This window comes from Eptatretus burgeri, chromosome 11 (genome assembly GCF_056783735.1).
Source record: "Eptatretus burgeri isolate ZD-2024b chromosome 11, Ebu_testis_v1, whole genome shotgun sequence".
Classification (NCBI taxonomy): domain Eukaryota; kingdom Metazoa; phylum Chordata; class Myxini; order Myxiniformes; family Myxinidae; genus Eptatretus; species Eptatretus burgeri.
Window position 1 is genome coordinate 45,968,830 of NC_140971.1, and position 25,261 is coordinate 45,994,090.

Genomic DNA, 25,261 nt, shown 5'->3' on the forward strand with positions numbered 1-25,261 from the left:
AATTTAGCACCTATCAACTGTCTCACTATGAAACTATCCATTTTTTCTCTTAATGTTGGATTTTGTATCAAAGACAAATTATTCAACATTTTTCTATCAGCTTCGTGTTTTTCTTCCAATGTCATGCTATTTCCATAATCAATATTGTGTTTCATACAAACTTCATCAACCCTGTTTTAAGGTTTGCTCCATGGCTTAGGATTGTCAGCTTCATTTCACCTCTTGTCCAAGTTTGTTCCTGGACCACAGAAAGAATATCCTGGTAGACGCAATTCCCATGGTATCCCAGTTGTTGAAAATTTACTCGCCGATAAAAGCTTTTGTATATCTCCCACAGTTTTATGGTTATCATGTTTAGATTTACTCTTTTTGACAAATTCACTGTTTTTGCTTCCACACACCGAACATATCCCCTTTCGTATAAATCTTTTTTTTAAACTTTTAATGTACGAGATCGTTTTAGTATCAGTTTTCTTTTTACATTTAAGGCAATAAACCATTGTATTTATTTATGAGGAAAGCTAAACTTTATTCATTAACTTTCCTGCTGAGCGAGATAGCCTTTTTGACTTTCAACATTTATATTTGAATCTTATTTAGTAAAACAAAAAGCATCCTTAAAAAACTCCTCAATTTGTCATCCATATATTAGGTAGAAAATGTTTCATCTACTATTCCTTTCCTTGTAGTAACAACCTTTTCAAAATATTTGTTATTTAGCTTTTCTAATTGTAAAGTTTTTATATTTTATGCCAAAATCACTCATTTTAATAATCATATATATTTACAAACTTATCTATTTTCTCTAACTTCTCTTTGATTTCTTCTTCATTCAATACTTTATTAATTTATAACATAAAAATACATTACACCTATTCCTACCAAATTACCAGTCATTTATATTAGATTAATAATGATATCATAAAAATCCTGATTCTTGTTGAGATAAAATAATATGTATAAAAATAATTGTCCAAAACAATTAGATTTTAAGTCTTGGACTTTAAATGTATGATAAACACCATTCCATAAGAATTTCATTCAACAAGTGGTGGAAGACCATAACTGTCAAAATAATATTTGTCTCAGCTATTATGAATACAAACCCAATGAGAACCATTCCCATTATTATCTTCTAAATTCATAATAATATTCTTTGCATTTTTAGACAACTTTGTGAATTCGTCCCTCATACAAATAATCACATAATAAATTTTTAGTTTTTGTTACAATATTCGGCAAGTTCTATATTTGATGTTGTATTCTTTCCAAATTGTTTAAACCACTCATCAATACCCATATATTTATGACAAAAATATAATCCATTACCCCTTTTACACCAGCTTGTACGAAAGAAAGAAAGCACGTCTCCAACTAAAGTTTTTGCTCTATCAGGTAGGTTTTCAAGTTTTTCAACAAAAACTACAGTTACACCACTTCCACTAATTTGTTTCCCAAACTCTTTGTTATATCTTTCCATCTCTTTTTGAGTCTGGAGTTGAGCCTTCCTTTCATTTGCAGTTTTTATCGCTGTGGAAATACCACCAGTCAAAGCTCCCACCGCACCAATACCTGCCAATAAAAGAGGGAGGGATATAATAAATCCTCCACTCGTCTCCCTGATTGAAAATTTCTTCAGCATAGGTTTTGACATTAATATTTTAATTGAGCCAGTATCTTTCAAGATTTTCACCTGTTCTCGAGGAAGCAAAACATCAATTCTTACAGCTCCTATTCTCTGAATTCTAGTAACGTTAATCATACAAGGCTTTTGATTTTGTAAGCATAATTTTAGTTTATCAAGATTGATTTGGTTAACATGTACCCCAATTCACACTTTCCTACTCATTTATTTATCAAAAACTTATGAGACTCATCATAACACCATTATCTGCATTAATCTGTAATTCCGTTTCTTCCAAAAGCAAACAATATGCATCAACTTCTTCACTCTCTTCTCTTTCAATATACAAGGAAGTATCCACTCCATTAAACTTTATATTTTCCTTTTGAGAACTCAGGTCAACTGTAAAGATTGTACATAGGCTTTCAAATGCAACCATAACCAAAATGAGTTCTTATTACTCTTGCTTTCACCAACCTGTTGGAGAGACTTGTAAGCTTCAGCATAATCGTTTTTATCCAAATCAATTTTCAATCTGTCTCATGGATAAAATGTTCCATAAAGAGAAACCCAAACTTGTTTCACATTGGCATCATCACTCAAAACATTATTCTTATCAGTAGCCTGATCTCCATCTGGTTTCTTTAAAATGAGTAATAGGTATCATGACTTTCCTTCAAGAATACCCAAATTCTACGTGCAGGTGGTTTGATTCAGTTTAAAGTGTTGACATCTTCTTTTCAGGAATGATATATATCGTGCTTTCTTTGAGTTAAGTCTTCTATTCAACATCTCTTCCATCTTTAGATTAGGAGTGTATTCACTAATATACAAACTAATTTCATCAACAAAAAATTTATTCTGGGCAGCAAAAGCATTAGCAAAAACAAAAGGCAGTCTATTTTCATCATCATTCCTTTGTAGTTGAAATCAAATTTTAAGTCCATGCAGAACTTTATCATCATCACAAAATCCAAATATACCTTTCAGGGAGATTGCAACAGTAAAACTATTTCTTGCTTTTGTAAAATCATTATATATTGCCCTTCTTTGACCATAACCAGGGTCTGCGTTTGTTCCAGTTGCCGTATCAGGAATAAAACCTTTGGCAGTTCCTTACCCATTCTATCATGAAACGAATATAGTGGAAATTTCAACATTTCAGATGTAGCAGAGACATAATCATCCACTTTAACTTCTTGAGTTCTAATATACAAATGAATGTTGTCAAACATTTTCCAGAAGAAATCATTTATGAGGGTGGCATTTGTATTATTCCCAGCCTTAGTGAATATAAATTCACAAAACAAGAAACTATCAGCAATATTCAAGTAAGTTTGTTGATTACTCATTTGAAAGTCATTTGTCCTGTTTGTGTTCCAGTCTGTTTCTATTATAGAATTTACATTGAAGTAGTCTTCCTTTTTAGTAGAGTTTGAGACGATAATGGAATCATCCAAATCATAGATACTATCAATTGCTTCCATACTTGTATTTATTTAGTAAAAAAAATTAAAACTTTTGAAACCCCGACCCTAATATTTGGATTATTTTCTTTCTTTCTTGGGGAGACAACTGAGTTTTGCCTTTCTTAATTTATTTGATTGCTTGTAATTTATGGGATTCCTTTTGAGCATCTTTTATATTTTTTATAGCACCCGTAATGTTTCCCACGGCAGAAGCGGTTGAACCTATTAGGTCTTTATGTTGAAGAATAGTTGAACCTATACCCATTAGAGTATCAATTATCCCATCTCCTTTATTTATAAATTGATATCCAACATCCTGTTGTCTCTTAGGTTTATAGTGTCCTCTACCAAGATACAGACCTTCACTCTTATAGCATGGCGAAAGGAACATCCCATCCCCGTCTTTATTAATTATTTTATATTTTCTCAACTCGTGTTTCCTCACAATAACCATTGCATTTATTAATTGGAAAACTTTATGTAAATGAATTCTGATGGACACAATTTCTCCATTGAAGGAAATTATATGATTATCTTGATCAATTATCCGAACATTTACTCTCTATCTGTTTTTTCCTGACACAGGTAGATATACAAGATTTCATTATACTCCACTCCAATGGAGTGGAGTATAATATATGCGCTCTTAGTATGCGCTGAATGCGCTGAATTCAGTATGCGCTGAATGAAAATGTTTTATTTGTTCTTACTCCACCGTTATAAGCACCATCAATCAAATCACAGTGAATTCATACCAAATTCATTTCTGAGGATATTTGAATGACATTATCACAGTAAAATGTCCCATTAGTTTCAATCATTTTTGAGTAGAAATCCAATAACTTTCTAAATTAATTATCAATTGTGAAATCCTGAGTTAACATTAAAGTTAATGGGGGAAATGGGATAGTCCCAGAACCAACAAAATTCCCTGACTTATGGTGCAGAAAATTGATCTTCATTTTGATTACCACATATTCTTTTTGCCCCTCACCCCTCTCTCACTTATTTTGGGTGAATGTTTGACACCACATACAGTGGCCTGCCAAAGCATTCACCCCTGACCAATCATGCCACATACAGATGAATTTCAAGTTATGTAGAAACAATTTTTCCAAATGAATTTTTTTATTCATAACTGAAGAGATCAGAATAAATACTGTTATAGTTGAAGGACGTTACAGTTGTTTGTGCAGGATCTAAAGCTCATAGTGGAGCGCGCGCACGCACGCACGCGCGCATGCACACACACACACACACACACACACATACACACACACACCACCAAATGACTGTGTTCGACAAGACAAACACAGCCCAATTCAATATGGCAGGAATACCTGCAAAAACCATGTACAAATCAAAATTCACTGATTGTAAAAGTATTCAGCACCTGAGGTCAGTACTTGTTGGAAGCAGCTTTTGCAGCAATGACTGCTAGGAGTTTTTTTGGGTATGTCTCCACCAGCTTTGCACAGTGAGATGGTGAAATCTTTGCCTATTCTTCACATGAAAATTCCTCTAGTTCTGCCAAGTTTGATGGGAATCGTCGATGGACTGCAATGTTCAGGTCTCGCCATAAATGTTCAATTAATTTCAAGCGAGGACTTTGGGTCACTCAAGAACATTTATTTTATTCTTATTCAGCCACTCCAGTGTGGCTTTAGCTTTGTGCTTCGGATCATTGTCCTGCTGAAATGTGAATCTCCTACCCAGTTTCAGATTCATGGGTGGGTGATTCAAGCAGGTTTTCATCAAGGATTCTCCTGTACTTTGCACCATCTATCCTGACAAGCTTGCCAGTCCCTGCTGATGAAAAGCAGCTCCATAACATGATGCTGCCATGCTTGACAGTAGGGACGGTGTTGACTGGATGATGTGCAGTATTAGGCTTGTGCCAGACGTAACACCTTGCATTTAGAACAGTAAGTTCAATTTTTGTCTCGTCCGACGATAAAACTTTTCTCCACATGCCTGCAACATCATTAAGATGCTTTTTTGCAAACTCCATATGAGCTTACAGATGCATCTTTTTCGGTAATGGCTTCTTTCTTGGTAACTGTCCATAGAGGCTCGCTTTGTGAAGGGAATGCGATTTTGTCGATTGATGACCACTGACCCCCATCTCAGACATTGAACCTTGCAGATATTTGAGCCATTGTTGGATTTAGTGACATGCGAAACCAGTTTCCTGCTTGCCCGGCTGCTGAGCTTGGATGGGCGACCTGATCTGGATGGAGTATGGGTGGTATGATACGTATTTCACTTCTTAATGATGGATTTCACCGTACTCAATAAGTGACATTGAAATCTTCTAATAACCCTCTCCTGAACGGTGCTTCACCACTTTTGTCTGACTTATTATTATTATTATTTTTTCTTTGTATACCTTGGTCGAGGCTCGTATGAGAGCGAACACACAACTCACAGCAAGGAGGCATGAGACAAGAGGGGCGGGAGTGGAAGGGACAAAACAGTGGGGAACAGACACATTAGGTGAACTGTGGAAGGGAGAGGGATGGGGATGGGACGGGGAACATGGCGAAGAGAAGATAGACATTTCAGGGACTTTCAGGAAGGAAAGCAGGAGAAATGAAGGAAGCGGGCTTGGGTGGATTATCGGGGGTAGAAAAGATCGAGGATTTGGATGGGGGAAGATAAGAGGTGGTGGTGAACAGCTGTTTTGAAAGCCTGGAGGGAAGAATGGGAAAGAATAGAGTGAGGAAGTTTATTCCAAAGGCGGGAAAAAAGAGGAATGAAAGAGTGAAGATGAGCAGTGATTCGTGATTTTGGTAGTTTTACCAGAAGGGGGTTGTTGGCGGACCTTGAGCGCCCTGTGGAAATGTGGTGGGGACAAATCGCAGAGAGAGCAGGGGGGCAAGGCTGGAGAGGAGTCGGTAGAAGACAGAAAGACCACCGACCAACCTGCGGTGATTGAGTGAGAGGCCCAAAGACTCAGCTTCATTGCGGGAGATGCCGATGATCTTAAATGCCCTGGTTTCGACAGCGTGAAGCCGAGAAAGGTGGGAGGCAGGAGCACCAGCCCAGAGGGGAGAGCAGTACTCCATCAGGCTACGGACAAAAGCTTTGTAAGTGGTCAGGAGCTCAAGAGGGCCGAGGAAGGACTTTGCACGAGGGACGATTCACAGTCTGCGACTGGCTTTGGAGGCCAGGTTGGAAAGGTGGCTTTCCCAGGAAAGGTCATGGCAGATAGTGAGACCTAGAAGCTAGAAAGAAAAGACTTCTTCCAGAGGATTGTTGAGAAAGTGGATGGGGGGGTTTTGTAAACGGTCCTTTCGAAGAGACATAGTGAGAGTGTGAGATTTTTCTGGATTGAAAGACATGTTCCACGTGTTGGACCAGTTTGTGATTTTATCCAGATCTGCAGTGAGCGAAGAAGCTGCTGCTTGCCGGTCTGAGGGATGACAGATGGTACTTTAGAGGGTGGAGTCGTCGGCAAAGAGAAATAGAGGATTTTCCAGAGAGTCCGAGAGATCATTGATGAAAACCAGAAAAAGAACAGGGCCCAGAACGCTACCTTGAGGAACTCCAGCCTGCACAGGAAGAGGGGATGAAAGAACTCCATTTAGGGCCACACGTTGACTGTGACAGGAGAGGAAGTCTGCGAGCCATGAGTGGAGATGGCCTTGAATACCATGGGAAGAGAGTTTGGTGAGTAGGGCAGGGTGCCAGACTGTGTCAAAAGCACGTGATATGTCCAGGGATACGGCTCGGATTTCCTGTCTGGCATTGAGGACCTCCATCCATTGATGGGAGAGCAGAAGCAGCATATCCAGGGTAGAGTGACCTGGTCTGAAACCAAATTGATGATTGGAAATCAAGCCATCGGAGAAGAGGAAGGATTTCATGTCTGAAGCGATGATGGATTCCATAACCTTGCTGATGATTGGGAGAAGGCTGATTGGTCTATAGTTACAGGGATCTGTTTTTGCACCTTTTTTATGCAGGGCAGTGATGTTAGCAGATTTCCAAGCAGATGGCAGATGACCTTGGGCAAATGAGAGGGTGAATAGAACAGAGAGAGGTTGAGCAAGAGCAGAAGAGCAGGCTTTGAGGACACGTGGGCTGATGCCGTCTGGACCGGTTGCAGTATCTGACTCGAGGTTTGAAAGCAAGCTCTCCACCTTGTCAGGAGAAAAGGATACAGAGTCCAGGGACAGTTGGGTGCGACTGGGTAAAGTGGGTAGAGATAGTGATGGGTTTAGCACACAAGATTTAGCTGCAAACACCGAGTTTAGACATTCAGCTTTATCACGTGTGGAATCAGCAGTGCGGCCATTTGAGGTAAGGGAGGGGATGGAGGGGGAACATACACCAGAAACAGATTTGATTAAACGCCACCAGGATTTTGAGGAGGGAGAGAGGTTTGAGAGTTCAGACTTGAGATGAGAAAGATGTTGTTTTCTGGCTCTCCTGAGGGTAGATACACACTTGTTCCAAGCTTTGTGGAAAGAACTGAGATTGCCCTCAGTTGGGTTTGCTTTCCATGAGGCAAAGGCAAGTTGTTTCAGGACAACTGCCTCGCCACAAGCTTCAGTAAACCAAGGGCGGGAGGAAGGGTAAGACAACTGAACACGAGAGGGGATAAATCTGTGCATGAGGGAGAGCAAGTTTCTTTGAAAGAATTCCCAGGATGAGTTGATGTTTGAGAAAGTAGTGATAGGAGACCAGTCTGTAAGTTTGATGGCTGCTCGGAGACCCTGCCAGTCGGCTTGAGTGAAATGCCAGACTCGACGGCGGTGAGGTGGTTCTCTGATAACAGCCACAGAGATGTCCACTTTGACAAGGACGTGGTCAGAAGAACCAATTGGAGCGGAGGAAGAGCAGCAGATATTGTCAGGGAAATTTGTCAAAATCAGATCCAGAAGAGATGGAGTACCATTGGTTGAGATCCGGGTCATTAAGTTGACCGATTGAGTCAGTCCCAATGAGTCGCAGAAAGCTTTTGCTGAGGTGCCATGGCAGGTGAGAGAGGTACCCACACCTAGCCAACTGGCGTGATGACAATTTAAGTCACCATATAAGAGGAAGAGAGAGTTTGGATGAGAAGATAGAAGATGGTCCATGTTTTCGGATAGTGAGGTGTAGATGGAGTCATCACTGTTCGGTGGACGGTACAGTACACATATAAACATGAGGTGGGAGTGGAGGGGAAGCCGAAGCCAGAGGTATTCCTGGGGGTGTGGGGGAGTGAGAGCAGTGCATGGAGACTGAGGAATAGAGTCTTTGATGAAGAGAGCAACACCTCCACCAGGACGAGGCTCAGGTCTGTCATACCGTAAGAGGGAGTAACCAGGGAGAGATACTTGGGAGTCAGACACGTCTTGGAAGAGGAAAGTTTCTGTTAGGCAGATAATGTCTGGTTTGTCAGTGGCAACCTGTATGGAAAGATCTGAAAGGTTTGAGCGAAGGCCCTGGATGTTTGAGGTCCATACTGTTAAGGAAGAGGGAGGGGAGGAGGCTTTGGGTGCAGGAGGTGGAGGGGGAGGGGGAGGGTAGGACAAGGGACGAGGGGGGCAGGTAAGGAGGGTTGCTGAAGGAGTGTGGGGTATTGCAGAATAGCGAGGGGAGGGGCCAAATGAGGAGGAGAAAAGGCTCTGTGGTGCTGGGGGCAAGGGGGACAAGAGACAAGGAAGAAGGCAGTTGAGGATTTGAGGAGGTGGAGTGAAGAGATGGAGGTGAGAGGGCAGTGGAGGGAGGCAGGTTAGTGGATGAGAGGGGGGCAACTTTGAGAAGGATGAGTGAGAGGGATGAAAGGTGGGAGAAAGGTGAGGGGGGAATATTTGAGAGAAGTGAGAGGGAGGCTGGGAGGTAGAAGAGTGGGATGGTTGCTTTGAGAGTGAGAGTGAGGGGTGAGGGGGGTGAGTTGGCACTGAAGTTGGAAAAAAAGAATGGTTGATGGAAAGCGAGCATCCATGGCAAACTGTGGTTTTTAAAAGTTTTAGGTCAGAGATGCGATTTAACACAATTCTTGATGGATGCAATGAAGGCGAATTCAGAGCATGGAGAGAAGAAGCGCTGTAATAGTTGGATTTTTTAGGCAAGGAATGAAGGAGAGGTCGAAATGAGAGCAGTCTGTTAAAATAGCAGAAGAGTAGTGCATTGTGAAACAGTAAAGAGTACCACATGTGTGAGAGAGGAAGATGAAGCATTATAAGATCGTTTTTGTTGTTAAAAATAATGTATGAGAGAGTTCAACAGATTAGGTCATGGAAGTGTAAAAAAAAAAAAAAAAAAAAAAAATCGAGGAAGAAGACGAGGAGGAAGTTAAGAGGAAGAAGAAGAAGAAGCAGAATCGGGAGAAGGTGAGCATGTTGTTGTTGTTGTTGGGTATATATATATATATATATATATATATATATATATATATATATATATATATATATATATATATTTTTTGTTGTTGTTAATATTAATGTATGAGAGAGTTCAACAGATTAGGTCATGGAAGTGCAAAAAAAAAATCAAGGAAGAAGACGAGGAGGAAGTTAAGAGGAAGAAGAAGAAGCAGAATCGGGAGAAGGTGAGCGTGTTGTTGTTGTTGTAGGGTATTTTTATTTTTATTTTTATTTTTTTGAGATAAGAAAGAGATTAGTTGGGAGAATGGGGGATGTTTGGAAAGTGGGGAGGATCAAAATTGAAGGTAATGGGGAGGATAGAAATTGAAGGTAATGGGGAGAAAAAACAAACAAACAAAAAAAAAACGATCGAACACCGGGTGGAACCGGTAGGCCTCAAGCACCAGGTAAGAACGTCGACAAAAATACTCACAAAATAGCACGATTTTTGAAACAAAACCGAACTAGCAACACGCAGTAACATGTAGGTGAGAAAATTAAACAGTTAAAACGGGACAAATAACAACCGGAAACTTAGCTTTGAGAACGTCAGCAGGGAGCCCCGAAGGAGACCTCTCGCTGCTCCAAAACCGGAACCGGAAGTCTCCGGTTCTTTGGACTTCTTTGGAAAGCTCCTTCGTGTTCATGTTTGCCTTGTTGGTTGACCAAGTGAGATGCACCTTAAAACTCCTTGGATAAGTCGGGGAGCTTATTGTTTAATTTAAGCCACTGATGAAATACAGGTGAAAACTATTACACTTGTTTTGTAACCTTTCAAACATATAATTTACTACTGAAGTGATTTAGGGTTAATTAGGCAAAGGGTTTGAATACTAATGTAACTGCGAATCATCTGATTTTCTTTGTTAAGCAAACTTTATCATGTTTTATCTGCATTTTCCAGCCATTTCACTTTGGAGTAGTTTGTGAAGACACTATATATTCACTTTGATTTGAAAGCATGATGAAATAAGCTCATGTGGCATCAAAATGTGAAAACTTTGGAGGGGTAAATACTTTTGCATGCCACTGTAAGTGTGCAGGTGATAAGTGATTGATTAAGATTTGAAGGGGGTGAGCAGTGTTACGGGGTAATTTTGGAAATGTAGACGTGCCTGGAACATATGTATATTCGTACCTGTATTACTAGTGCCTGTTTTCCTGCCATTTCTTGCCTGCATTGAAATTGCTTGTTCTCCTACCATTCCTTGCTTTGCTTGCTTTAATCAACAACATGGGCAATAAAGAACAGTGTCTTGACTTATCCTGTTTGCGTTTTGGTCACGATATAGCAATCCTGGGGGTAATTAGCCCAAGCGATTGATTGGTACATGATAGATGATAGGGTAGGGCGCGTAGCGTTGGTTCGCTCGGCCAATTGACATCTGTTGCGTGCCCATCGGCACGGTTTCCTATCTGCTGATCATTTCACAGGTATGGTAAACCAACACTGGGGGCGAGGATCCGGCTAGAGGTGAATGTTGCAGATGGTGTCCGTGATCTTTTTATAGATGTGTCGGCCTCACGGAGTTATCCGAGGTGACATCCGTTACAGTATATTGATGAGTCTTAGCATCTTCCGAACTCTCACTCAACCAGCAGATTCTAGTGGCGGGAATTTGACAAACATCAAGTGTTAATTACCTTCACCACCGAAGGTGGATGGAGGTTATATTTTTCCCCCTGTCTGTCTGTTTGTCTGTCAACTGTCTGTCTGTGACCTGGATATCTCAAAAGTTATGGACGGATTTGGACGAAGCTTGGTGGACAGGTTGCGTTTGCGACAGTGACGAATTCATTAAATTTTGGTGAAGATCTGGATTCGGATGCTATTTTTTTTCCTGATTTTTCACCATTGAGAGAGAGAAGGCCAACAAAGATATATCACATGCTATATCAAAAAGTTATGGACGTATTGGGACGAAACTCAGTGGACAGGCTGGGTATGAGACACAGAAAATTGATTCCATTTTGGTGGCAAGCCAGATCCCAATCTGGATATGAGAATTAAAGACAAAACAATTTTGTTCCGTGATTCTTCTCCATTGAGAGATAAAGCCAACAAAATGGATATATAGCATTATATTTCAAAATGTTGTGGATAGATTATGACAAAACTGGGTGGATGAGTTAGGCCTAAGTCACATTTGCTCTACAGCGAGGATACGGTGGCCGTACGCCCTCTGAATTGACAGAAAGGTGCGGCGGCCGCAGAGTTTCTGCGGTGGCCTCAGGGTGGCCCAACACCGTTTGGCTATATTTTACAGGTCATAAGGTCGCCGTGGAATTATAACGCGGAGTTATAACTTTTTTCATTTCTATGTTAGCCGTAGCAATTCGACAAGCCGAAAAAAAAAAGCTGGTAAAAAAAAAAATTAACCCATTCATTACCGTCCGTCTGGCCACACGTTCGCCTTAAGGCCCCCTGCGGTCGCCTTGCGGGCACCTTGAGGCTACCTTGTGTCTGCCTTGAAAATTCTATGGCCGCCGCAGGGCCCCTTTAAGGTCACCGTGCGACATCAAATCAAAGACCGTACGGCAACCCCACGTTTTCAGTCTCCACAATTTCTAAGACCTAAGGCCTAAGTCACATTTGCTCTGCGGCGAGGATACGGCGGCCGTATGCCCTCTGAATTGACAGAAACGTGTGGCGGCCGCAGAGTTTCTGAGGTGGCCTCAGGTTGGCCCTACGCCGTATGGCTATATTTTACAGGCCGTAAGGTCGCCGTGGAATTATAACGCAGAGTTATAACTTTTTTCATTTCTACGTTCGCCTTAGCAATTCGACAAGCCGAAAAAAAAAACTGGTACAAAATTTTTTTTTAACCCATTCGTTACGGTCCCTCTGGCCGCACGTTCGCCTTAAGGCCCCCTGCGGTTGCCTTGCGGGCACCTTGAGGCTACCTTGTGTCTGCCTTGAAAATTATATGGCCGCCGCAGGGCCCCTTTAAGGTCACCGTGTGACATCAAATCAAAGACCGTACGGCAACCCCACGTTTTCTGTCTCCCCAATTTCTAAGACCTAAGGCCTAAGTCACATTTGCTCTACGGCGAGGATACGGCGGCCGTACGCCCTCTGAAGTGACAGAAAGGTGCGACGGCCGCAGAGTTTCTGAGGTGGCCTCAGGGTGGCCCTACGCCGTATGGCTATATTTTATAGGCCATAAGGTCGCCGTGGAATTATAACGTGGGGTTATAACCTTTTCATTTCTACGTTCGCCGTAGCAATTCGACATGCCGAAAAAAAAAACTGGTAAAAAAAAAAAAATTAACCCATTCGGTACCGTCCGTCTGGCCGCACGTTCACCTTAGAGCCCCCCTGCGGTCCCCCTGCGGTCAGCTTGTGGTCGCCTTGCGGGCACGTTGCGTCTGCCTTGAAAATTCTATGGCCGCTGCAGGAACGCCCTAAGGTCACCGTGCGACATCAAATCAAAGACCGTACGGCAACCCCACGTTTTCGGTCTCCACAATTTATAAATACGCCGTGCAGCTCCCCGAAAAATAAAAACATATGTGACTGCTACATTGTGTGACCGTGGAAATACTGCGGCCGCCGTAAAATTGATAGTGGCCGTAGATTTTCGAGACCCCACGGCTGCCGTGGCAAATGTGACTAAGGCCTAAATATGCCGTGCGGCTCCCCGAAAAATAAAAACATATGTGACTGCTACATTGTGTAACTGGAAATACTGCGGCCGCCGTGTAATTGCTAGTGGCCGTAGATTTTGGAGACCCCACGGCCGCCGTGGCAAATGTGACCTAGGCCTTAGGTCGGTGACAAGAACAAGCTGATTATATTTCGGTTAAGGTCCGGATGCAGATCTGGTCTATCGATGGGATACAAAATGTAAACTGTTCAGCCTCGCAGAGGTATGTGCTTTGCCGAATGTCGTTCTAGTTACCACCACCAAAGGTGGACAGAGGTTATTTTTTTACACCCATGTCTGTTTGTTTGTGAGCATGATATCTCAAAAAGTTGTGGATGGCTTCAGACGAAACTTGGTGGACAGGTTGGGTGTCTGATGATGACGAATTGGTTCAATTTTGGTGAAGATCCGAATCGGGAACTGGATACGAGAATTATTTAATTTTTAAAGTGATGCTTCATCATTGAGAAATGGGGCCAAAAACAATATGAAGCATATTTTAAAAAGTTGTGGATGAGTTATATATGACAACACCAGTTGGATGAGTTGGGTAGGTGACAAGAATAAGCTGATTCGATTTTGGTTAAGTTTTGGATGCAGATCTGGCCGATGAGTGGGATAGAAAATGTAAACTGCTCTTCCTGGAGGAGGAATGCACTGTATCGAGTGCTGTTCTCGTTGAAGATGTTTTCAGGTGCTCCACAAAATGTTATATAATTAGGAAAAAAGAAAAAGATTCAATTTGGTATGCAATATAAAATATGTTTACCAAGATAATATTGGTATGGTTGTTGGGGTAGATGGAGGAATTTAATCGGAAAGTTAGGAATGAATAGTTGTTTGGTCCATGGATGTGTAGGAGATATCTCGATGTAATTAAGTAGGGAAACTGTGAGCTTAAGTGTTACGTGCCACCAAACGGGGGGGGGGGGGGTGGTGTTAATTAGATATAAATTAAGGATAAGTTCCCTCAGTATGTGATTGCCCCTGTGACTTATTCCTACGTTTTTGCATTTACAAGCGAGTCAGGCGTGCCGAGCAGGAAGAGGCCCCACCTTCCCTGGTTTTGTGTGAGCAAGCCATGCCCCGGAGGTTGAACGGTTGTTCGGTGTGACGTAAATAGAGAAGCGAAGAGTTGGTTGGCTTTGTTGGACGGGTCCGATGTAAAGGCACATGCGGTCGAGAGGGAATGGAGCGAGGAGATGGCCTGCAAGAACAGGGCTTTACGGCTGGCTTTCCTTCAATGCATGAAGAAGACGACGCGATTCTTGTATTCATGCTGAGGCGAATGGGCTTGCCTACTTAGCAAGATGCTGGCCATTGGCTCTTGGTTGGGTCGTGAGGGATGGACTTCGGGGCCTTGTGTGTGTCACCGAAGGGACAGCACCATCTGAAAAGCAGTGGGTCAGTGAGAACGATCGACGCACGAAGAAACCACATGGGTTCTCTGAGCTCGAGTATTGAATACCACTCACGAATTGTCTGACATACGTTTTTCCCGCTGCGAGAGCGGCTTGGCGCAATATTTTGAGCGCGTCTACATGTACAGGACAAAGCTCCTCGATTCCAAGTTCCACAAAGACCATCTCTGGACCAAGCTCAGTGCCAGAATAAAGGAAGGATTTTCAATTAATTTGTTTCCCCTTGTCTGTATTTAAGTCTGTGTGTAGAGGCGCCTCGACTTTAGGTTTAATTTATCTCACAAATATTATTACACTCTGAATTATTGTCCCTTGCAAATATTTGTCTATTTTCATTAAATTCCATGGATATTTTAAGTTGCTGTGTCCATGTATTTGTCGTGCGGTTCGAGTATAAACCCCCCCCCCCTGTGCATCCACCTGTGCCTCCGTCACTCCGCCATCGCGCCATACCCCTCCAGCGCGCGTTATAATCTCCGAGGATAAACGTGTCCGCCTCCTAAGGAAAACCGCTCGCCTATACGAGTTGGCAGTGTTAACCGCCTGTCACCACAAATTGGATCGGGGGTTTAACCTTCTCCGCCAGTACTGCGACAATATGTTCATAACATTACCAGCAAATGGCATCAGTTCATCTAATTTATCAGTATTACAAACTCCAGAAAAGTAAGCAGGGGGAAAATCTTAAAGTGAATTAATGTTTCACTCAAAGGAACCAAAATACTTCTTCTCTGGCATCCAAATTGCTTTTCTTTTGATTTCCAAGTTGCCTTTTTATGGCAATAAAATTGTCTTTCAGCAACCAAATTGCAACTCTTTTGGCAACCAAATTTTTTCTCTATGGTGACCAAATTGGCTCTTTTGGCAACCAAATTGTCTCACCCACGATGACAAAATTGCATCTCTTTTGTGACAAATTTTTCTCTCTTTGGTGACCAAATTGAAGTACAAATACATTTCAGTGATTACTTTGCTTGTGATCATAATCAAAATTTAACACAAACTGTAGTAGCCTGGTGTTGGCTTCGCGGTTAGGGTGATGGCTTGGGATCTGAGGGTCCTGAGTTCGAGCCCCGTTTTCCACTGAATTAACACCATGGGGTTGACTCAGCCTGTCATCCTTCCGAATTCAGCGAAATGAGGACCAGTATACTGGTAATAAGGTCACTGCATCAGCGGCATAGCCGAGTCCCTAACCAATGATGCAACCAGCAGGCAAACAGGCAGCACACGATGGGAACACAGACTGTATACATATTTTCAAAGAAACCAAACTCATGTCTGAACTGTACTAACACTGCAGCATCAAAATCAAATATGCATCAAAGGGCTCACCTTCAGCAGGGGGGGAGCGAGAGCTTGTAAACTCTGAGAAGTTCTCACAGATCATGGCCCGAAGCTCACGATCCAACTTGGGGTTATCGAAAAGTGGGGAGAGAGATCTGGGGGTGGAGTGGGGGAAGGGAGGGAATTATATGTCCTGCTGAATTTATGTGCTCTTACTAATTGTCATTATCAAATGGCCATGTTTTCAAAAGATAGGAAATAAATTTCGCACACAGTTGTTATTTTACGAACGGCTTATTTTCTACTAATCTGGGGCTAGAGCAGGGGTTCCCAACCTTTTTTTTTTACTGGGGTACCATTTCACATGTTCGTGGTCCCACCGAGTACCACTGTTCCAAAATTCACTTTAAATAGTGTTTATTTGCGATGCAGATACGACAATGGGGAGTTAAACAATACTAACAATTCACAACTATGACATTGAGCAATTTGATCTGAACAAAAGAATGATACAGTAAGTACCTGTTTGATTGTGTAAAATGTCCAGTCAATGGGATGGTTGAGCCTGCTTCTTGCTCACAAGCAGGTCAATGTCAGGCTTTGTTTTGGATAAAGCGCACCGAACATCATGTTCAACATCCAGTAGGGATGTTTGTTTTGTTTTTAGAATAACGACTGACGAGAACCCAGCTTCACACAGCCATGCAGATGGGAATACTATGAGCGAATGAAGAGCCAGCGCAGCTAGCTTAGGGTAAGACCCCAACATTCCACACCAGAAGTCCGCAAGATTCATCTCGTCAAACTGATCTCGGGCTGTGGAGTCGTTCCGGAGATCAATCAAGCTTTCCTGCTGTCCTGTTCCAGGTGGCAAATCCAATGCATTCATGCAAAATGGGTTTCCAATCATTTTCAGATCCAGTTCCTTGAGATCCGGAAAATAGGAATTTAATTCCTCACCCAAATAAGTGAGGTGATCTTTTACCAGTTGTATGAACTCCCTTGGGGGATTCTTTTCACGCTTCTGAAGAATATCGGCCGTGCAAGAAGACATGACCACCACTCCCGCTTCGACATTCGTCTTCCACAGACGGAGTTTTTCCTGAAATCCCTTGACCTTGTCTATGAAATCATTGATAGTCGCGCCAGTCCCCTGAAGAGACTTGTTCAGGGCGTTTAACTGAGAGAAAATGTCGAACAAATAAGCCAGGTGCAATGCCCAGTCAGGGTCGTTCAAAGCAGCGACGAAATCGACAGGCTTTGGATTTCCATCGTTTTCGAAGAATTCACGAAGCTCAGCTAGCAGTTCAAACACGTGCTCCGCCATATTTCCACGGGATATAACCATCTCACCTCAGTGTGGAATAAGAGAACTTTATGGTTGGAGTCGAAATCCTCGCAAAGTTTCTTGAAAAGTTGCGAATTGAGAGCCTGGGATTTCACATGGTTCACAATTTTGATCACGGTTGAGAGAACGTCGGTCAATGGCTTGGGGAGCGCCTTGGCTGCGAGTGCGTGGCGGTGGATCGTACAGTGTAGGCCGCACACTTCAGGAGCAACTGCCTTGACAAGCGTTTGGAAACCTGATCTGCACCCCAACATAGCTGGAACACCATCTGTAGTACAGCCTTTCAGATCAACCCATGACAGCCCAACTTGATCAAAGACGGAAGACACCTCTTCGAAAATGTCCTTTGCTTTCGTTGTGGTTTTAAGCGGGCGGCAAAATAGCATTTCATCCTTGAACTTGGCTTTATGCACGTACCGAACGGACGCTAACAGTTGGGCACAATTTGCCACGTCAGTTGACTCATCCAATTGCATAGAAAATCCGCATGGAGACGCCTTGATTTCTGCCACCACCTGGTCACGAATATTGGTTGACATTTCTTCAATGCGCCTCTGAACGGTGTTGTTTGACAACAAAAGAGAATTGAGCTTCTTGGCGCTTTGTTCTCCCAGCATGAGACGCCTGATATCCTTTGTGGCGGGAAGGATGAGGCTTTCACCGACGGTGTGAGGTTTTTTTTCTGTTCTGCAATTCGCAGTGCAACTAAGTAGGATGTCTTTACGGCTGCCGTGGACTGCTGTTGAAAACTGCCGCTGCCGTCGAAGCGTGCTCTTTTCATGGCATTTTCCTTCCGGTGAAAAAAATCATGGTCCTTGTCGCTGTGTTCAGGATGAACAGAATCAAAATGGCGCTTCAATAGAGTTGGCTTCATAGATTGATTGCTGAGAACTTTTCCACAAATCACACGCTGTGGAGCTTCTAATTCACCTTTTTGGATGGAAGTGAAGCCTAACTTGAGATAACTCTCCGAATATTTCCGCATTGACATGATGCTGGTGAACGATAACGGGAACAATAAGCCGGGCAATAAGCAATGATGACAGTGTGGCGTGTCGAGACAAAACGAAGAATAAGACTTGTGCACAATGGCCGATAACAAACAGCTGTCATTGTACAGCCGCTTTCGAAATAAATTTAATTATTGTGCACAAGCTGCATGAGAGAGAAGTAAAATAAAAACTGCGTTAAAAAAAATAAGCACGCTGCCGCGTACCATGCCACGTACCACCGAGAAAGTTCAAATGTACCACAGGTTGGGAACCCCTGGGCTAGAGGGTAGGGGGAGAGATTTGGTGCGAATCTGCATTTCTATAAGTAGCATTTTAGTGCCATGATTAAGTTGTGCTGGAGGTATCAAGTTAACCATTATGCATGGACAGGCACATTACACAGACCAGCCTCGGGGGGGGGGGGAGAGAGGGGGGAGCAGGAAGATTATCTTCGAACTGAAAGGTCAAAAGTGGGCCAACTAAGTTTTTATTGACAATCCAATGGCAAGGTCATAATTCTTCTGAGACGAGCTCAGTTTCCATAACCGTGGAGTCCAAATCCTTAATACAACCCCCATCAGCTACATTTAAAGCCACAACAAACTCAAGAGTGCCAATCCAGTGTCCTCATGACAAAGCTACCACAATCATACACAAAAATATCTCCTTTCAACCTTGCATTGCAGTGTTGCATGATAGTTATTGTGCAAAACAATGAGATCAATTTAACCAGTAAGGATCATGGTGTTCTTGTAATGGAAGATTATCATTACTTTGTTTAAAACAAGTGAATAAATGATGACGAATCTTTGAAATGACAAAGCAAAATATTCTAAATGATGCATTTAAAAAAAAAAACCTATTGTCAATAGCTGTTCGCTTATTTTGCTTCCCATCCGAGCACAGATCAAGTGAAGCTGAGATCCCAGGTAATAACAATAATAACAACAACAACAACAACAACAACAACAACAACAATAATCAGAGTTTCCTTTCAAGGAATTTTGATGCATGAGGAGGCCACTATGCCTATCAAAGCCTGTGCTGTTATTTCCAACTTATGGTTGTTTATCCGTACTCTATCCTTTTTATATGCTGAACGTCAAGCAAGGAAACAACATACACCATTTTTTAAGTGTTTGGTACGACTCAGCTGGGATTCCTTAGCCGGCGTTTAAATCATTGACCTCCCAAACTTAGAGTGGATACTCTAACCATTTATACCATCGCTGGTAAAGGTTGACATCAAATATGGGTTGTTGATTTGTCTATTATCTACCAATGCTCTTGTTGTAAGTCATGTCAAAGTACAATGACATATTCAAATGTCCTCTTATGTCCAACTTTATAATTACTATGAAAAAACTAGTACGGCACTCGGTGGAGCGCGTGCGTACCTCTGTCAGGCTGAACAGTTTACATTTTGGATCCCACTGATAGACCCGATCTGGATCCGGACCTTAACCAAAATCAAATCGGCTTATTTTGTCATCGAACCAACTCATCCACCTAGTTTTGCCATTACTCATCCACAACCTCTTGATATATCATGCTAAAGATAGTTTTTAGCACCATCTCTCAATGGCGATGAACAACAATAAAAATAAAAAAATTCTCATATTTGGATCCGCATCTTCAACAAAATTGAATCAATTTGTCCGTGCGACACACCCAACTTGTCCACAAAGCTTTGGCTGAATCCATCCATAACTTTTTGAGATATCTTGCTCAAAGACAGGTAAACCTACAGAGACAGACAAACAGGGGTGAAAACACAACCTCCGTCCACCTTTGGTGGTGGAGGGAATGAAAATGTATTTTCCTGCTGTGAATGCAATCATGATGGTATTGTGAATGTGTGTGCCGAAGTACTGCAGGGTCTTTATTTTATTTTAATACCTGAATGTGTTTTATCGTGTTGGTCAATTAAATATGATACAAAGAAGGGTATACTGTTTAAAATGTAAAGGTCCATCGTATATTCATGGGAAAATCTGGTTTTAGTAAATATATTCATTGATTGATTCATTGATTAGTAATTTTTGAAAGAGTTGATCAAAATACATAACCACCAAAGACGTCATGAGTAAGTTGTGCGACTCTCACAGAGTCTTGCTGGAATTACAGAAACACCGAAGACCTCATGGTTCAGACGTCAACAGAAAGTTCTGGGACACTCTCGAAAGTTCGCTCATGACGAGTATTTAAATTAGAGAGGGTAAGGCAGCAGTAAAAGACTCCCGAAGGGACTGCATGCACATGTGGGACCCGGTGTAACAGTTTAACTACCCCCCCCCCCCCGGACAACTTCCCCCCTAGTGGAATAGAATACATCTACAAAAAAATAGAAAATGGATAAAAAATAGTATGAAAAGAACATGAACACCAAGAGGTATATATTTTAGTATAAATCTATTTTTGGCCATAGGGGGGCAAGTTATCCAGGGAGGGGGGAGACTTATCCTAGGACAAGTACCCCCCTAGGGGGGGAGTTGTCCAGGGGGCGACTTATCCTGTTGCACCGGTACCTATTTGAGGACGAAAGAGGGGACATCTCACGCACATCGTGTACGTTATTTATTTGAACAAAACCATAGTCATTCATGGTTTGGTTGATTTCAATGTATTTAGATTATGATGGGTTTAAGTTTCTGTCCCCAGTCACACCGTGGGAGAAAGTGTAACTGACACCAGTGCCGTAACAGTCTGACATGTAAAGAAAACGCCATACTTACGGCAGCACTCGTTTCTCCGAAATGCTCCGCAAAGAGCTATACACTCCTTGTCGGACAAGAGGCTCCAGTGAGGGATAAAAGTTGGGCATTATCTGCAATAAACAGCAAGTTGTCTGATCATGCAATAGCAAACTATGGCTATGATTTTCATTTAACAAAAACAATATGTAACACACCATGAATGAATAGCCATAGCAAAGAATGCAAATACAAGTTTGAGTGTCATTTTGCACACAAGCGAGTCCTCCAGCTGAAGTTGCGAGGTCAAATTGCACAGTAAGCAAAATATCTGGAACCATAATTTAACTTAAAAACAAAAAAGTCCTTCTTCAGCAATTCTAAACTTCTCAATGCTTGTACATCTTTGTCCGTAGTGCAATGAACTACTATCAGCTCTCTATTATGGAGAGGTTCCCCCTCTTCACACTTCTTACTCCTGGATGCTGTGAAATCCAACACTCTCAACATCAATGCAATCTCACACAAAGTAACTGAAAAAGAGGGCCTGCTGCTCCCTCATTGCAGAATGGTTGGTGGCCTCTCTGTTTTCTAGCAACACCCTTTTGGTCTTGCTTCCCCTGCTCTCAAGCCGCTTGCTTCCTCCCAAGCCGCTTCAGGACAAAGACATTCTTCACGTAACCCTCCACTTGTTAATCATAAAATTCAGGCTTACTGCTCACATCCATTCCTTTTTCTCCACTTCTCCCACTTGTGGAACCACCTCCTTCAGTCAGTTGAATCCTCCTCATCCCTTCAGTTCTTGAAGTCGGCAGTACACCACGACCTAAAGTCATTCCCCACTCTGACTCATGACCATTTCTACCCCCATTAACCCTCCCCTTAGCCTTCCCTCTATAGGTTACGATGTTTGTCTTCGCTTCTCTCTTTTCATACTTGTTCATTTCCTTAATTGCACCTGGTCATAATTCCACGATTACACTGTCCATGCATTGCCATGTAAGTTCTGTCACCTCACTCACTCTTCCATGAGGAAAGCTTTTGACCACAATAATTTTTTCACAGCCAGGTGTTTTTTTTTGACAAATTTCTTATAACTCTCACCATCAAACCAGAGGTGCCATGCTTAAGAGTTGCAAAGTGATCCCACATGTCGCATTAATATTGGCATTAGCAGAGAGATGTTGCCATGTAAAATGTAACCTATCTGGTCACAATTCTTGCACCTCCTCATGGTAGGTGACAGACATCTCTTCTAGAAAAATCAATGTGGTTAACAATGAGGTGTGCGAGTACGAGTGTTGAGATTGAGAATGAGGTCGGCACAGAAATGTGATGAACAAACCCGACACATGAAGTCCAGCAGCGTGGCTGTGATTGCGGGGTGTGGGCGCATTGAGTGATGCATCACGAGGATTGCTGGCTCTGTGAGACAGGGATTGGAAATGAGGGTTGGACAGAAAGCCATAGAGGATGAGATGTAGAAGAAGAGTGGAAGAAAAAAAATTAAGGATGTGGAGGAAATGTCTCAAAAGGGATGCATTTTAAAAGAGACAAGAAATGAGTTACAGTCTATGGAAAACCAATATATGAAATGAAGAGAAGACTGGCATCAGCACGAGATGATAGGCTTAAGATAAGCCCAATAAAATATGATAAACAAAGTGACATGTGACAATTTTCATCGAACGGTAGTTTCACCAATCAGTCGGAATCTGAACTCGATGGGAGAAAAATCTAAAAAAAGCCGAATTAATCAAAGTGATAGATCTCTCCAAAGACGACAACCTCCAAAGGGGAAGCATGCAAGCAAGCTCAATGTTTTAAGCTGCAATATTGGAGACGTGTTGAAATCAGCTCAAAATGCAATTATTTTGGCTTGGCTTGAATGTTTCACACCACATAAGATGAAGGACACTTCAAAAAAGTGCTTAACTTGTACAACCCAACATGAAATTTGCATAACCAAACATATCATCAATGAGAGAGTTCGCAGAACACTTTACCTCGCACAGTCTTGAGAAGCAAGGACATGGACGGGGCCTGTGAGCGGCAAATTTGATTGATCATGATGATGTAAAATGCCGGAATATTTTGTCTGTTCATGGTACTGCTAAACGAAAGGTCTTGAAAGTGCCAAAAAGGCGATTTGTGTTCCACAGTGTTCAAGTACATAATTCAATTACTATAGATAAAATAAAGATTTTAAAGGTTACAGAAATTATTTTTTTTGAATTTTACTGTTTATGCAGCATCTTTTACACCACCTTATTTAACATGCTACATTAGTTATTCATGGCTGTTGTTGATGTCCTTGATGACAACACCAAAAACAGTAGTTAACCTCCGCCATCTTCGAAGATGGATGGAGGTTACTGTTTTCACCCCTTTGTTTGTTTGTTTGTTTGTTTGTGAACAGTATTACGGAAAAACTCCTCGACGGATTTCGACGAAACTTGGTGGGGGGCCGGGGGGGTAGGTATGGTCCAAGGATCATGCCATTAAATTTTGGACTTGGTCCCCCCCCCAAAAAAAAAATTGTTGGAGAAATTTTTATTTTTTTTTGCATTTCTACATGTTTTAAGTGATTTCCAACCCCCCCCCCCCAATTTATTTTTACCCCCCCCCAAAAATAGAGAAATTTTTTTTGCATTTCCACATGTTTTAAGTGATTTCCAACCCCCCCCCCCAAAAAAAAAAAAATTGTTCCCCCCCAAAAAAAAATTGTTAGAGAAATTTTTTTTTTGCATTTCTAGATGTTTTACGTGATTTCCAACCTCCCCCCCCAAAAAAAATTGTGACCCCCCCAAAAAAAAATTGTTAGAGAAAAAAATTTTTTTTTTGCATTTCTACATATTTTACGTGATTTCCAACCCCCCCAAAAAAATTTTTTTTTGCATTTTTACATGTTGTAAGTGATTTCCAACCCCCCCCAAAAAATTGTTAGAGAAAAAAAAATTTTTGCAACTTTTTTTTCAACAAAATTTCGATTTTTTTTTTTTTTTGCATTTTTACATGTTTTAAGTGATTTGCAACCCCCCCCCCCCACACAAAAAATGGAGAAAAGAACTATAACTCTCAGCACTGTTGACATCATATTTAATGAATAAGATATAAGGTTCACTTGAGTGACCCAGCAGTATTGGCGGCGGAGGTTTTGCACTCTCCCAAGTGCTCCCCCTCTAGTTTCCTCTGAAATCATTTTATATTTTGCTTGACTGCCAGACAGGCAGACAGACTAAAAAAAATATCCCACTCTTCTGTGCGCTTGCGCAATCGGAACAAAGTCAGAGACAAAGTACTGCTAAAGTTCAGGTTCGCTTTCTGATTCATGTTCCGATTCGTGTTCAAAATATAACATTCAATTGAAATTAAGTTGTTCCTTAATCATAAACTGACGTCAGACAGACAAAGTGAATCAATTATTTAACCCCGCTTTTCGCTTTACGTGCACGGGGATAATTATATCTGACTGGATTGAACAATCAATAGAGAGATGAATCAGATGAAAGTCGGTGGTGTAATGATGGTGCTTGGATCAGACTCGGTGGTGTTATGATTAGAGCGCCTGCTCCGATTCTATGAAGTCGTTGCTTCAAACCCCAGCCGAGTCTTACCAAAAAAATTATAAATGGTACGTGCTGTATCCTTGCTCGATGTTCGGCATTTAAAAGGTTAAGAGCAAGGACAATCCCCGCACAGGTTAGCATCAATGGGGAGGAGGAAATTCCTCAGAAGCTGTTACCCAGATTACCCAAAGAAGTGACGGCACTTCCGCCAAGCTGTGGCTGTTCGTGTTGTCCAAAAGTCTTGTGCTGTGTATGTTCTTTTGCATGTCCACGCGTGTGTGCTTTTTATTTTGCTTGACTGTGTGTGTTTGTTTGTATGAGTGTGTGTTTGTATGTGTTTGTTTGTATCTATGAGTGTGTGTGTGTGTGTGTGTGTGTGTGTGTGTGTGTGTGTGTGTGTGTGTGTGTGTGTGTGCGCGTGCACATGCGCGTGCAGTCACCTCCACCACAAGCCTTGGATCACGTTTTAAAAAAAAAATTTAAGAGGAAAAATCAATCAAACAGAGTTCGTCCAGAAAGAATGAAAGGAATTAGGAGAGATGAAGAGAAGATAAATAAAGAAGAGCAATAAAATAAAGAAAAATATGAAGAAACAGGAACACAATTGAAGAGGAAAAAGAGGTAAAATTTAAAAACAGACAAAACAGAATAAAGCACAGAAAAAGTTACAAATAAATAACCTCACCGATATTCATGATACTGTCCTTCTCTGGCTGGAAGAAAAGCCAATCGTAGAAGAGGGACAACTTGGCGTTGGTTGCAGCAACATTTGACTAAGTGAGGAAAGCGAAAACAAAGGTAATTATTGTACAAAATTACAAAATTGAAGGTGATATTATTATTTCATTCACT

General features: G+C 41.8%; 1 protein-coding gene across 3 annotated transcripts in view; it reads right to left on the reverse strand.

Moving 5' to 3' along the window:
• Positions 1-25,261, reverse strand: part of INTS3 (integrator complex subunit 3) — a 128,908-nt gene that overhangs the window by 84,602 nt on the left and 19,045 nt on the right. For all 3 annotated transcript variants that reach the window (XM_085846307.1, XM_085846308.1, XM_085846309.1), the window contains exons 11-14: positions 25,095-25,182; positions 22,186-22,265; positions 20,883-20,974; positions 15,856-15,962 (exon numbers count right to left, since the gene is read on the reverse strand). In XM_085846307.1, coding sequence (XP_085702433.1) covers positions 15,856-15,962; positions 20,883-20,974; positions 22,186-22,265; positions 25,095-25,182 — 367 coding nt within the window. The remainder of the gene's footprint in view (positions 1-15,855; positions 15,963-20,882; positions 20,975-22,185; positions 22,266-25,094; positions 25,183-25,261) is intronic.